The sequence below is a fragment of the Gossypium hirsutum genome, chromosome D13 (assembly GCF_007990345.1).
Source record: "Gossypium hirsutum isolate 1008001.06 chromosome D13, Gossypium_hirsutum_v2.1, whole genome shotgun sequence".
NCBI lineage: Eukaryota > Viridiplantae > Streptophyta > Magnoliopsida > Malvales > Malvaceae > Gossypium > Gossypium hirsutum.
This window is the reverse complement of record NC_053449.1, coordinates 40,222,649-40,236,828: the sequence shown is the minus strand read 5'-3', so window position 1 is coordinate 40,236,828 and position 14,180 is coordinate 40,222,649. Positions and strand designations below refer to the sequence as shown.

General features: G+C 36.5%; 2 protein-coding genes across 2 annotated transcripts; both read right to left on the bottom strand.

Moving 5' to 3' along the window:
- Positions 1-1,978: 1,978 nt before the first annotated feature.
- On the bottom strand, positions 1,979-2,918 carry LOC107919598 (germin-like protein subfamily 2 member 4). Its single transcript, XM_016849031.2, has 2 exons — positions 2,729-2,918; positions 1,979-2,596 (listed from the first exon to the last, which is right to left on the bottom strand). Exons 1-2 carry the CDS (start codon positions 2,835-2,837, stop codon positions 2,052-2,054), a joined length of 654 nt encoding a protein of 217 aa, XP_016704520.1. The 5' UTR covers positions 2,838-2,918; the 3' UTR covers positions 1,979-2,051.
- Positions 2,919-10,696: 7,778 nt separating this feature from the next.
- LOC107919280 (uncharacterized) lies at positions 10,697-11,827 on the bottom strand. Its single transcript, XM_016848768.1, has 2 exons — positions 11,399-11,827; positions 10,697-11,317 (listed from the first exon to the last, which is right to left on the bottom strand). Exons 1-2 carry the CDS (start codon positions 11,825-11,827, stop codon positions 10,697-10,699), a joined length of 1,050 nt encoding a protein of 349 aa, XP_016704257.1.
- Between the last annotated feature and the right edge of the window lie 2,353 nt (positions 11,828-14,180).

Genomic DNA, 14,180 nt, shown 5'->3' with positions numbered 1-14,180 from the left:
TTAGGTAGGCCGTGTGGGCTCATGTTTCAAAAATTTTTATTTAGGCTCGTTTGACTAAAAAATTCGTAATTAGACCTCTAATAGGGTCTATTTGGCTTAAATAAGATTCGAAATGTGACATCTATCAATATGTGATATGGTTAAGTTAGGTGAAAAACTTATGTGTGAAATATGTGTTTTGATAACTTTGAAAGCATAATTATGTGTAAAAACATGCATGACACCTATATGTAGAATAACTGTTAGTATAAGCTATATAATATGTTATGATCTGTAAGATATGGTTAGGTGTGCATGTTGTACCATTCATGTGATATGCATGTATGTTATTGTGATTATGCATGTGCATTGGGGTGGGTTTTGATATGATGGGGTAAGTGTTTCTGGTAATATTATTGCAATTCTGGTAGTTAAACTGCAATATATGTCTGGTAACTCAGCTGCACCATTATGAGCTACATACCACCGCGACCCGGTGTGATTGGATGGATAGACTCTTGTAGTCCTATTTGATGTGATTGGTTGGACGGAGTTGGTGTGTAACGGATGGGGTAGGATTTGTTCTAATTTGATATGACATTCTGATCTGGTATATGTTTTTGGGAATATGACATTTTGATTTGATATATGTTTTTGGTAATGTGACATTCTAATATGATATTTGTGTATGTTATAAGAAACTTATGTTTGTGAGCCGAGTCAAACACTGGGCTTCTAGCTCACTCGTTTATTTAATACGTTTCAGGTGATCTTCGGGCTTAGGATCAAACAGCGTGCGGGAGCTTAAATTGTTTTCTCGACTAATTAAATATGGTGATCTACAATAGTAATTTTTCTAGACTTTTGAGATTGTAATCTATTTTTGGGATTTGATTTGGTTTTTGTTTTATTCGTCAGTATTTATATTTTTTAAACGTAAAAATTGAAGAAAAAAATCGCATGGGTTAACAAACTAAGATCTAGATTTCAAAACTAAAACTTTGAAAGATTTCCGCTGCATAATTAAATAATCACCTAATTGTTTTTTTTTTGTAAATAAATAATAGTTTTTAACAAATGTTAGCGTTAATGGGAAATGATTTGCCCAAAATTGAATCTTTCAAAGCAAACGAATTTGAACTTTGAAATAAGTGGTTCCGGACATAAGTTTTTTCTAAAGATTAGTGAGAATTATGTCGAATTTTATACTTTCAAAATGCACAACTAAGTTAGATCAAAAGTTTTTAAACAAGTTAATATAATTCTTTAAGATCCGGTCAAAATGTCTACACTAAGTTTAGAGTGTTATAATAATCATCAATATCAAAATAGTTTCCAATCACCAACACATATCAGAAACATCTTCAAGAAACGTAAGTTCAGAATTAGTACCTAGCAGCATCAATATCAACACTTCATTCACTCAGCGTATTAGTCAGTTTCCAATGCACACTACCCTTTTTTTTTTAAGAAACTTGCCAATCAATTTTTTATGTAGTTATCGAGGTTGTATTTAATTAATAAATACTTAAAATTTTATTTACTTGATGATTAATACAATACGAATTCGATATTAAAAATTTTGGGATGTCATTCAATCCAAAATATTGTGTTTTACCCAAACCATGTTTTTAAGACAAAAATAGTAAACAACAAACTTTTTAAACCAAACCTTGTTTTTAAATTAAGGTTTTAACCCAAACTAAATTTGGTAGCTTTGCACTTTTGCAAATGTGCGTTGTCCTGAACGTATGTTAGAAAATATATAACATTATAACATTATACATTTCAATTTATTCCCCTTCAGAAATTTATATCAAATATAGCCTTGTATTATATTTGGCTTGATTTTGATATCTAAAATATAACCCTAAAAAATGTGGTGGTAAGAGTATCATGAAGAAAATTATTTTTAATATAGTTTAAGTTTATATATTCTATGTATCACAATAATAATAAATTTGAATACCATATAAATGCTTATTTTCTATTTTAAATATAATCATAACTCTTTGCTTCTTCTTTTTTTATTTCTTATTATTAAGAACACAACATATTAAACTTGATTTAATCTATTTTTTAGGTGTCAATTTGACCTTGATTCTCTCAACCTCTCTAGGATGAATCTGGAATGCCTTGCTCAATACATCATTTGGAATTGCTGGTGAGGCTGCAAATAGGGTGGTAGCAATGGACTGTGTTCCTGAAAACTGGCTATCGAACGCGGTAATAGCAGATGCACGTGTCTTCCCAATGTTCTTTTGGAAATGCAGCAATCCTTTAGGGAACACAAATATTTCTCCCTTCTTGATACGCTTTGATATCAACACATTGGATGTAGTGAAGAAGCCAACCTCTAATTCTCCTTCCAACACGAATGCAATCTCTGATGCTCGTGGGTGGGTGTGGGGAGGGTTGACCCCACCGACGGCGTAGTCGATACGAGACATGGAGACTCCAAGGGTGTTCAAACCTGGGATTTTTTCCACATTAGCTGCCGTAACAAGCGATCCCAAAGTGTTGTTAGGGAAGTTTGGATTGGCCAGACCGGCAAAGAAGAAGTCATTTGCTCCTATAGTTGAGGGGTGCTTGCAGGGGAACCCATTCAATTTTATTCCTGTTTATATTGAAACATACACAAGTACATGATAAAAAAACACTTAGGTGAAGCTAAAAGAGCGATGGCTATAGGTCGTTTTTAAGGATATAAAAAAAGAAAAGAAAGCATTAATGCAGAGTGAGATAATACCAGAAGAAAGATCGGCAACACATACATCCTGAAGCAAGTCAGGATCAGCACGAGAGGCGCCCAACACTAAAGCAAGAGATGCAAGAAAAAGCGCTGGGAAAGCCCTCATGATTGATTAATTTATTGTTGTTGTTCTTGTTAAGTAATTAAAGAAGGATGCAAAGAGATGGTGAACTGGAAAGAGTTGAGGAAGGGAATATAAAGATAAATTATGGAGAGAGGAGAGGAAAAGTAGGGAATCAAATTGTGGGAGGTAGTTGCTTCAACTATTTTTGGCAATGAACAACACCAAAGACGCCTTCTTTTTAGCATTTCTGATGCTACAATGAGTAAGAAGTTGGTGATATCAAGGCATAAGGAATAATTGGTAATTGTTTAAACTGATTTGTGTGCGCTAAGTAATCTATTTAAGAAATTCATATAGATTTAATTTTGTAAAAATAATATTCCAATTATGTATTATAGTTGTAAATAAATTTATTTCAGCACTCACTTTGTTTTTTTAAACATCATAACACTTACAAATAATGTGTTGAAATATGCCATAAAATTTTGGATAGTTAAAATTTGTCACTTTCTTTTGAAAAAGAAAAACTGTCATTAATTTTTTTCTAAAAAATCTTTTTCACTCTTTTTGCTCCTTTTTTTCTCGGTTGTAATGTAGACCTGAAAATTTTATTTTCCCAATTGAAGTTTTTTTTATAAGAATTTGTTTATATTTTATTTAAATACTTATCTAACTCTATTCAGCATCCCGCAATATATTTTTCATTTATGAAAATGATTTTCCCAAACCTATTCACACTATTTTTTAATTACATTTTTCTATTAAAGACTCGGTTTTCCCAAATCTTAATTATGAAAATGATTTCCTCATATCTATTAAGAGAGTTATCTTAAAAATATATATTTATACTTTTTTTATTGATTAAAAATTTATTTTCCCCAACTATGTTATTAGTGTGATGTATAAATTTGTTGTTTTTATTTGTTAATAAGTGTAGGAATAATTTTATATTTTCCAGATGTTAACTATGAAATCAGAAATAATTAATATTTATTTAAGACGGAATAAAGATTATAAATATTGTTTAATAATTTAGCATTTAAATATTATGAAGTAATACATTATTTTTAATTCATTTAATACTATTATGAAGTGCATTAGGTTTCATAAAAAAAAGACATGATTTCATAGAAAATAAATAATAGTCTTACTGAAATATCAATAATAATCATATACGTTTCATTTTGTGTGTTTCAATTTAATTAAGTTCAAATCATATGTGCTTCAATTGAGTTCTGTTATACAAATAGCATAGAGAATGCCACATCAACTCTGCTCGCCCGATACATGTTCTCGCCACTCATCCTAGTTGGCGAGGTATGGTTCAACTAGCTAGGGTCTTGCTCACTACCAACCTAGCTAGCTCCCCAATAATTCGCTCTGTATGTCTGCTCACCACTTACATGGTCTTACCCTACTCGCTCATATCCTATGGGGGGTATCTGGGACACGTGCAACCCCTAGAGGTAATGTGTTGTCACGCATAATGCCTAGTCACCCTATCACGTCACCTCAGCAGACCTTGCCTTATGTGTATATATATATATAGATGAGCACACTAAGAAAGGAATAAATAAACAAACACTCAACAAGGTGCGGTGAGCCTGGACATACTTCCGGCCATCAGAAAGAAGAGTAGAAGTCGACATGGCTCACCTGAACAAAAGATTCCCAACCCAACCATTTCCATACTGGAATGCGAGAGACGAGACTGAAGACCACTTGCGAGAGTTTGATTTTTTCGTCGGTTTGTTTGCCAACTAACTAAAGAATCTAGGTAAATCAAGACAGTAGGATGCTCACCAAACTTTCAACCTAAATTTCCCCTCAGATCAAGAAACTGCCAACCCTTCCGATCAAGAGTTCTCTCAACAACAACCTACGAATTTACAAGACCAGATAAGGGCTTAAAAAGAGCAAATGCTACAACAAAATATAAGGTACGAGCGACAGAAACTCTTTCATCAAGAGCAGGTTAGGCAAAATGAAGAGGCGATGAGGAAAATGCAATCGAACCATTTTGAACACCACGATAATACTGTACCTTTGCAAGAGAAAGGTTACAGTGTGCATGCAAGACCTTGGCAATAGGAAGTCGACACTTTATGTCAGGATGTTCAAGCATTTCATCCGGACGTGCAAGGTATGGATTGGATTTCCTATTCCAATAACCCTTTGGCCCAAGAAATTACGAATGTAGGCTTAACTCCAAAGTTTAGGGTCCTAAAAGAGGTTTTTGAGGGGGAAAAAGGGACTTGCGTACACATTTGATGCAGTACAACAATTACATAAATGTTTTAGGTGCCATGGACGTAGCAAAGTGTAAAGCGTTTTCCACAACTTTGAGAGGGAGTGCAAAGGATTGGTATTTGTCTTTACTACAGGGGTCCATATGAAGTTTCACACAGCTTGGAAAAATGTTTTTGGAAAGGTTTCATGCTCACAGGACAATAATGAGCACTCCAATGGGCCTTATATTGGTCAAACAAAGAGAGGAAGAGTTTTTGTAAGAATATATCAAACGTTTTTATGCAGCCACTTTGAATACGAAGAAATTAGAAGATTAGTAGGCTATTGACATTTTATTATGGGGGTAATAAATGAGCATGTATGATATTCGTTTACGGACAATAGACTGTAAAGTTTGGTAGATTTGTACGAAAGGGCTCATAGATTCGTGGGGGGCGAAGGAGGTAAATAGCAACAATTTTGGGGTCAGGATCGCAAGGTATGGATAGAGGTAAATAGCACGTTAGAGGTGTCATCCATGTTATTGTAGGTACTAATGATGATTGGGAAATTTCTAACTAAAAGAGAAAGGCACACCTTAGGAGTCTAATGTCGGTTAATAGACCTAAACAACCACATTAGCAAGAGAAGTGGAAGGTTGAGTTTGGCACAGAGGATAAAGAAGGAAATGAACTGATAGTTGTTTCCATAATAGTGGTAGGATTTCAAGGTAAGAGGCTTTTGGTTGATAGTGGAAGCTCGTTGAAAGTGCTAACGTGGGAGGCATATAGTAATATGGGATTAAAGGAACAAGCTCTGAAGATGGCGAGCCCTTTGTATGCCTTCGTGAATCAGTCGATAGAGGTGAAAGGATGCATAACCTTGTTGTTACCGTAGGGGATGGAGAGCACATGACCACCTTGTTTATACATTTTTTTATAGTGGACCACCTAATAGCCTATAACGCCATTTTCAGTCGTCCTATCATGCGAATGGCCAAAATAATGGTCGCTATGTTCTGTATGAAGATAAAGTCCTATCAGATTCGATTTTCTTGGTTCAGTTTTCCTTTCATATTGTGTTGTGTGTTTTTTTTTCCTCTGTGATGATGACCTCAGGGATAATCAACAGAAATGGTGAGTCTTCTATCACTGTTGACTTTAACAACCTGGTGTATCTTCATTTTTTGATACGCCAAGTGCCTAGTTGGTTTAGCATCAGTTGACCGATCATGAAAACTATGCTATTTGGAGTAATTCAATGTGAATCACACGCTTGGCCAAGAGCAAACTTGGTTTCGTTGATGGATCAAGCATAAGAGAAGTCGTGCAACCAGATCTGCAATCACAATGGGATCGTTGTAATGCGATAGTTCTTTCATGGATCTTGAATAGTGTAAGCTCCGAATTATCAGTTGGCATCATGTTTTTCACTAATGCAACACATGTGTGGAAAGATCTTAAAAAAAGATATGACAAAGTTGATGGAACTCGTTTATACTTTTTACACCTAGAGATTGCCTCACATGTTCAAGGTTCTGCTTCCATTTTTGTTTTCTTTACCCAGTTAAAGTTACTTTGGGATGAATTTCATGCTTTGGTACCACTTTCTTCATGTAATTGTGAAATCGCTCCAATGTATTATGATTATATTCAACAACAAAGGCTAGTTCAGTTTCTTATGGGTTTAAATGACTCATATGTTGCCATTCACAGTCAAGTCTTGCTTATGCAGCCACTTCTTTTAGTAAATCTTGCTTATTCAATGTTGGTATAAGAAAAGTTACAACGTCAACATTCTTCAAGGGGTTTCTTTCAATAATCTTACGGTATTATATTCTTCTAATGTGCAGTAACAAGTTCAAAAGAAGCGAATCAATGGGGTTTGTGACCATTGTAAGATAAAAAGGCATAATATAGAATCATGTTACAAGTTTATTGGTTTTCCACCAGATTTTAAGTTTACCAACGTAAGACAATCAATTTGATGGTCAATCAAGTTGGTACCAATGAGGTTTTGTTCGAGTAACTTCCAACAGCACCAGTATTAACTCAAGAGTAGTATCAGCGGATATTGAATATTTTAAAAAATTATTCTATGTCGCCAACTATTTCAGTTGAAGGAGCTACGCGTATGGAATGTATGGTTTCTAAACCGTCTTCCTTCTAGTGGATTTTAGATATTGGAGCAACAAATCATATGATATCTGATGGACAATACTTGAAGTCTCTTGTTTTATGTGCTTCAAACTCATTCTTTATTCAATTGCCTATTGGAAAATTGATTCCAATTACACATATCGGTTCCTACACTTTATTTCCATCTACTAAACTTACTAATGTTTTTCATGTACCAGATTTCAATTTTAGTTTGCTTTCTATCTCAAAACTAACTTGTGAATTACCATGTTTTGCTTCTTTTTATCCTATTTTTTCTTCTTCAGGACCTTTGCAATGGATAGATAAAGGTGATAGGTAAGGAGCAACATGGTCTTTACATCCTCTTGCCACATCTTTTACACAACCAACCAATTTTGTTTCAAAATTGGTCTCTTCATTGACGACATAAGATCATTCATTCCGATGGCATTCTCATCTTGGGCATGCTTCAATATCCAAACTATATAAGCTACATTCTTTACCTTGTAATACTTCCAATAATAGTTGTATCTCTCATTGACATGTTTGTCCTTTGGTCAACCAAACAAGACTTCCATTTACTGTCAATAATTGTTGGTGTTAAAGGGCAGCAGTAAGCTGATTTGAGCTTGCTTATACAGCAAGCCTCGAGCCTTGCAAAAGAAACAAATACAAAAGAAACAGAAAAGAAGCTTGCGAGTGGAAAAACAGAAAAGAAAAGAGAGAGTTTAAATGAAAATAAGCTAAAATTCATTAAGAAACATTGGCAAGTTGCCATTACATATATCAAACATGTGATGAACTTACAAATCAGAAAAATATTACCTAATCACCTATCTAACTCCACTTAATACATTGGAATTTGTTAATCAGCTTGTATAAGTTACATTGCTGAACTTTCAGTCAATCAATCATCAAAATACATCAAAAGTTTACCTACTAAGTTCAAAATGAACTAAATTACAAAAGGATGACAACAACTAAATGAGGCAACTAAATCAGCAACTTTGAGCTTCAGCTCTTGCACACCATGGCTCGATTGTCTGCTGCCCTTTCCTCCTACATGGCCACCTTTGCATGGGAACAAATCTCAACACTCCTCCTTAGTTTTCATGCTAGTGACACCTAATTCCCTTCTTAATTTAACAAATTTTGACACATTAAGTGCCTTTGTAAAGATATCAGCAATTTGCTCTTCTGAATTGCAATGAACCAGCTCGATTTCATGAGCTTGCTCCATCTCTCTTACAACATGTAACTTGATATTAAAATGCTTCGTTCTGCAATGGAAGATGGGATTCTTTGCAATTGCAACAGCAGATTTGTTGTCACAGTAAATCTCTATTGCTCCTTCTTTATTTTGGTTTAAATCAGCCAGGATTTTTCTAAGCCATATGGCTTGATTCACAGCAGATGCAACAGCAACATATTTAGCTTCTGCTGTTGATTGTGCTATTAGACTCTGCTTCTTAGAACTCCAGCAAAACATGCCTGAGCCAAGGCTAAATGCATATCCAGATGTGCTCATCATGTCATCACATGATCCAGCCCAGTCACTATCAACATAGCCTGTCAGCTTTATGTTTTCAGCCCTTTTGAACAACACACCATGATCAATGGTGCCTTTGATGTACCTCAGCACTCTTTTAGCTGCTTGAAAGTGCTAATCATTGCAGCAATTCATGAATCTAGATAGTATACTGACAGCAAACATGATATCGGGCCTTGTTGCAGTCAAATATAGCAGGCTACCAATGAGACTCTTGTACATTGTCTCACAAACTGACTCACCACTTTCATGTTTCGATAGCTTTGTTCCAACAGCCATTGGTGTGCTTGTTGGCTTACAATTCTTCGTGCAAAACTTATCCAGAACCTTCATAGTAAAAGAACTCTGACTGAGAAAGATTCCTTTTGCTGTCTGCTTCACCTTCATTCCTAGAAAGTAGTTCATTCTGCCCAGATCAGACATTTCAAACATTTCCATCATTTTTCTTTTGAAGTCATGCAGCATACTTTTATCACCTTCAGTCACCAATAAATCATCAACATAGAGTGACAAGATTAGTTGAGTTTCAGCTTGATTTTTCTTGACATACAAAGTTGGTTCACTGGTACTTCTCTCGAATTCCAAACTGAGCAAGTAGAAATCAATTCGAGCATACCGGGCTCGAGGAGCCTACTTTAGGCCATACAGGGCCTTTTTCAACCTGTACACCATGTATTCTTTGCCAGATTCAACAAATCCTTGAGGCTGCTCGATGTAGATCTCTTCTTCCAAGAAGCCATTGAGAAATGCTGACTTCACATCCAGCTGATGAATGATCCACTAGTTTTGAGCAGCCAAGGCAACTATCATTCTGACTGTGTCAAGCCTGGCTACTGGTGCAAAAGTCTCCAGGTAGTCCAGACCATACCTTTGGCTAAATCCTTTGACAACAAGCCTGGCTTTTAGCTTGTTCAGACTGCCATCAGTATTTTGTTTTGCTCGATAGACCCATTTCACTCCAATGGTCTTCTTTCCAGCAGGCTTATCAATCAATTCCCATGTCTGATTCTTTTGAATCATGTTGATTTCATCAGCCATAGCCTATTTTTAGCCTTCATCTACCTCAGCCTCTTTAAAACTGATAGGTTCGCTATAGCAACCTGTGCTCTTTCATAGATTTCATCTAGGGACCTTGTGCCTCTCACAGGCACATCATCAATGTCCATTTCAGGACTAAGCTGCTCAAGTTCAGCTTGATTAGGCACCAGGTCTTCTGAAATAGCTTCTGGTTCATTCTTCTTCCAAATTCCAGCATGCCTTTTCATCAAAGATAACATCTCTGCTTACTTGGACTTTGCTTGTCAAGGGATCTAGAACCCTATAGCCCTTCTTGTCTGAACTATAGCCCACTAGGATACCTGGTTGAGCCCTTTTTGAAAGCTTGTCCCTCTTTATTGCTGGTATTTGTGCATAGCACAGACAACCAAACACTTTTAAATGTGCCAAGGAAGGCTTGAATCCAAACCAAGCCTCGAAAGGTGTCTTGTGAGAAAGGGCCTTGGTTAAAAGTCTATTCTGAAGGTAAATAGCAGTGTTTACTGCCTCAGCCCACATGGTTTTAGGCAGTTTCTTCTCAAACAGCAGGCACCTGGCCATATCCAGCAGGCTTCTGTTATTCCTTTCAGATACCCCATTCTGCTGAGGTGTGTACACATTTGTTAGCTGGTGTTTGATGTCAGCATCACTACAAATGGTTTGGAACTAAGCTGAAGTGTACTCAGTCTCATTGTCTGACCTTATCAATTTCAGCTTGCAGCCTTTTCTGTCTCAACAACAATTTTAAGCTTCACAAACACTTGAGCTACCTCAGACTTGTGTTTCAAGAAGAAAATCCAGCAAAACCTTGTAAAATCATCAATGAAAAGGATGAAATACCTATTTTTTCTAAGTGATTCAGTCCTCATAGGTCCACATACATCAGAGTGCACCAGTTGCAGTCTTTCAGTGACTCTCCATGCTGAGTTTATAGGAAATGGCAGTCTTGCCTATTTTCTCATCTGGCAAACTTCACACACATCATCATGCTCTACTGAGTTGGTGAATTTCTCAGCCAAGCCCTCTCTGGCCATTCGAGCCATCGACCTGAAGTTGGCGTGTCCAAGCCTTTGATGCAAGAGCTCGGAATCATCTGTAGAAGTTATGTATGCTGACTTTGAGTCATTTGGCCAATGAACCTCAAAGCATTTGTCAGACATTGTGACTGTCATAAGGCTTGATCCACTTGGATCAACAATCTGGCACTGTTTGTCCTTGAACACAACTGAATAGCCTTTCTCGAGCAGTTGAGCTATGCTGAGAAGGTTTCTATCAATCTCAGGCACCAATAGCACATTCGAGATGACTTTGTTGCCTGTGGGAGTGCGTATCAGCACTTCTCCTTTTCCTTCAGCCTTTATAAACTGACCATTTCCAACCTTGACCTTGGTTTTGCAGCTTCTATCCAAGGTTTTGAACAAGGATGCATCTGGTGACATGTGATTAGTGCGGCCACTGTCCAATAGCCAGCCTTTTGAGCATTTCTTCTCAGCAGCTGAGCAAGACATGGTAAAGACCTGCTCTTCATGATCACTACTGTCTTCAGCTATTTGAGCTTCAACCTTTGGTTGCTAAAACTGGTTTTACCTTGGCTTGTTTCTGTTCTTACAAACCCTTTCAACATGGCCCTTCTTCTTGTAGTGTTGGCATACTGCATCTGGTCTAAACCAGCATCTATCTTCTGGATGACCAGCCCTTTTACAATATCTACAGGGTTGGTCATTGCTTCTAGCAGTATCAGGCTGAGGCCTGTTTTTCCAAAACTTTTTGCCTTTATGAGCATTTATGCTCGAGGCTTCTCTGGTTTTGGCTTGAAATGCACCTTCTTGGTGATCTTCAGCCCTGCTAGCTCTTCTTTGTTCCTGAGCATAAAAGGTATTAATCAACTCAGTCAAAAAGATGCTAACAAGATCTCTTGAGTCCTCTAAAGAGGATATCTTTGGTTCATATCTCTCAGGAAAAGTGGAGAGAACTTTCTCCACAATTCCTGCCTCATCAAAGTGCTCACCTAGGAGCCTTATACTGTTAACCACTGCCATGATTCTATCTGCATACTGCTTCACTGTTTCTTCTTCCCTCATCTTTAGATTCTCAAAATCCCTTCTCAAATTTATAGTTGTTGTTGACTTGTCCTCTCTGTGCCTTGAAACTCCCCCTTAAGCTTATCCCAAGCCTGTTTTGGAGTCTCACAGGCCATAATTCTGGTGAAGATGACATCTGACGCACAGTTCTGAATGCAGGACATGGCTTTGTGCCTTTTAGTCCTCTCATCAGCATGTTGTCTAATCTGAGCAATTGTGGGATTGGCCCTCAGTGGTGCAGGCTCAGCATCTATGTTGACAACTTCCCACAGATCAAAGGCCTGCAGGTAAGTCTTCATCTTGACCAGCCATATGTGGAAGCCTTCTCCATTGAAAACTGGTGGGGCTGCTGGTAAAAATCCTGAAAAAGCCATTCAGATTTCTTGATTTTGATATAACAGGTCCACTGAGACAAAGGCTCTAGATACCAATTGTTGGTGTTAAAGGGCAGCAGCAAGCTGATTTGAGCTTGCTTATACAGCAAGCCTCGAGCCTTGCAGAAGAAACAAATACAAAAGAAACAGAAAAGAAGCTTGCGAGTGGAAAAACAGAAAAGAAAAGAGAGAGTTTAAATGAAAATAAGCTAAAATTCATTAAGAAACATTGGCAAGTTTCCATTACATATATCAAACATGTGATAAACTTACAAATCAGAAAAATATTACCTAATCACCTACCTAACTCCACTTAATACATTGGAATTTGTTAATCAGCTTGTATAAGTTACATTGCTGAACTTTCAGTCAATCAATCATCAAAATACATCAAAAGTTTACCTACTAAGTTCAAAATGAACTAAATTACAAAAGGATAACAACAACTAAATGAGGCAACTAAATCAGCAACTTTGAGCTTCAGCTCCTGCACACCATGGCTCGATTGCCTGCTGCCCTTTCCTCCTGCATGGCCACCTTTGCATGGGAACTAATCTCAACAATAATTTATGAGCAAATGTACCTTTTGATTTAGTACATCTTGGCTTATGGGGTCCTTATAAAATACCAACACATTCAGGGAATCATTTTTTTTAACCGATGATGATTTTTCGCGAATGACATGGGTTTTCCTTCTCAAACTTAAGAGTGACACCATTTTTATTTTAAAATAATTTGTTACCCTTATTCAAACATATTTTTCTTTAACCATTAAAACTTTTGTAATGATAATGGCACCAGATTTTTTAATTATGAATGTAATTCTTTGTTATCTTCCCTAGGGATTACTCTTCAAAGTTCTTGCATTCAAACACAACAACAAAATGGTGTTGTTGAGTGTAAGTATTGGCATTTGTTAGATATTGCCCAGGCTATAAAAAATCAATCAAACGTTCCTACTAAATTTTGTAGAGAATGTGTTTTGGCAGCCTGTTACTGAGTAAATCGTTTGCCTACTTCTATTTTAAATTAGAAGACCCCTTTTGTAATATCCTAAAAATTAGGTTAGAAGAAATTAGGTTAACGAAACCAATAGTGGTTACCTCTTGATTTTGAGTTAACATTTTTGATCAACTGATGTCAATGATGAGCCTAATGGTTCAGTGGTAGAGCTTTTGTATACTCTTTCGTCTTATGTTCGAGTCTTTGCGTGAGTAATGAGGAAATATTTTTATGATATTCCGTAAATTAGTTTTATTTTTTTAAAATTTATTAACTTCATGTTCTCATGTTCCCAAAACCTTCTCTTCTATTGTTCTTTCTTTTGTTTTTTTTCCTCTTCACTCAAAGTTTGCGCCTTCCTTCTCATTTGCCTTGTTAATTATTGTTTGAACCCTTTAGTTTTCATTACGCTAAGTCCCATTGGGCCATTAATCTTCAATTGAATTGTAAGTATTCTTCATCAAGTTTATTTGTTTGAGGTTGGGATGAATGAAATTATGTTTATTTTGTGGGGGGAATTTTCTATTTGTGTAAGTTTTTGTTAGGTGAAGATCTTGAAAGTAACGTTCCCCAATGATTTAAGTCTTGTGTTCGGTTTACAAGAGAAGGTAAGTGTTTAACTTTCATTTGAGATTTTGTGTCGAAGTTTGTCAACGTGACTTCGGTTTGGATGCTAATCCAACCGATTTGATTCGATTGAATCATCTGATTTGGTCAATAGAATGTCGTCTTTAGGTCTTGAAATCATCTTTGTTGCTTCTATGTCAAAACCATATCAGGTGCGTAATGAAAACCTAAATTTCTGCGAACGTCAAAAGTCAGAATCCATGGTTATCGATGTGAGCAACACGATTGTGTAACACACTATTTTAAAATTAAAGTCACATGGACCAGGGACATGAGTGTGCGTCCAGGTCGCGTAACTCACTGCTTTAGAATTAGAGTCACACGGGTTAGGGACACGAGTGTGTGTCTAG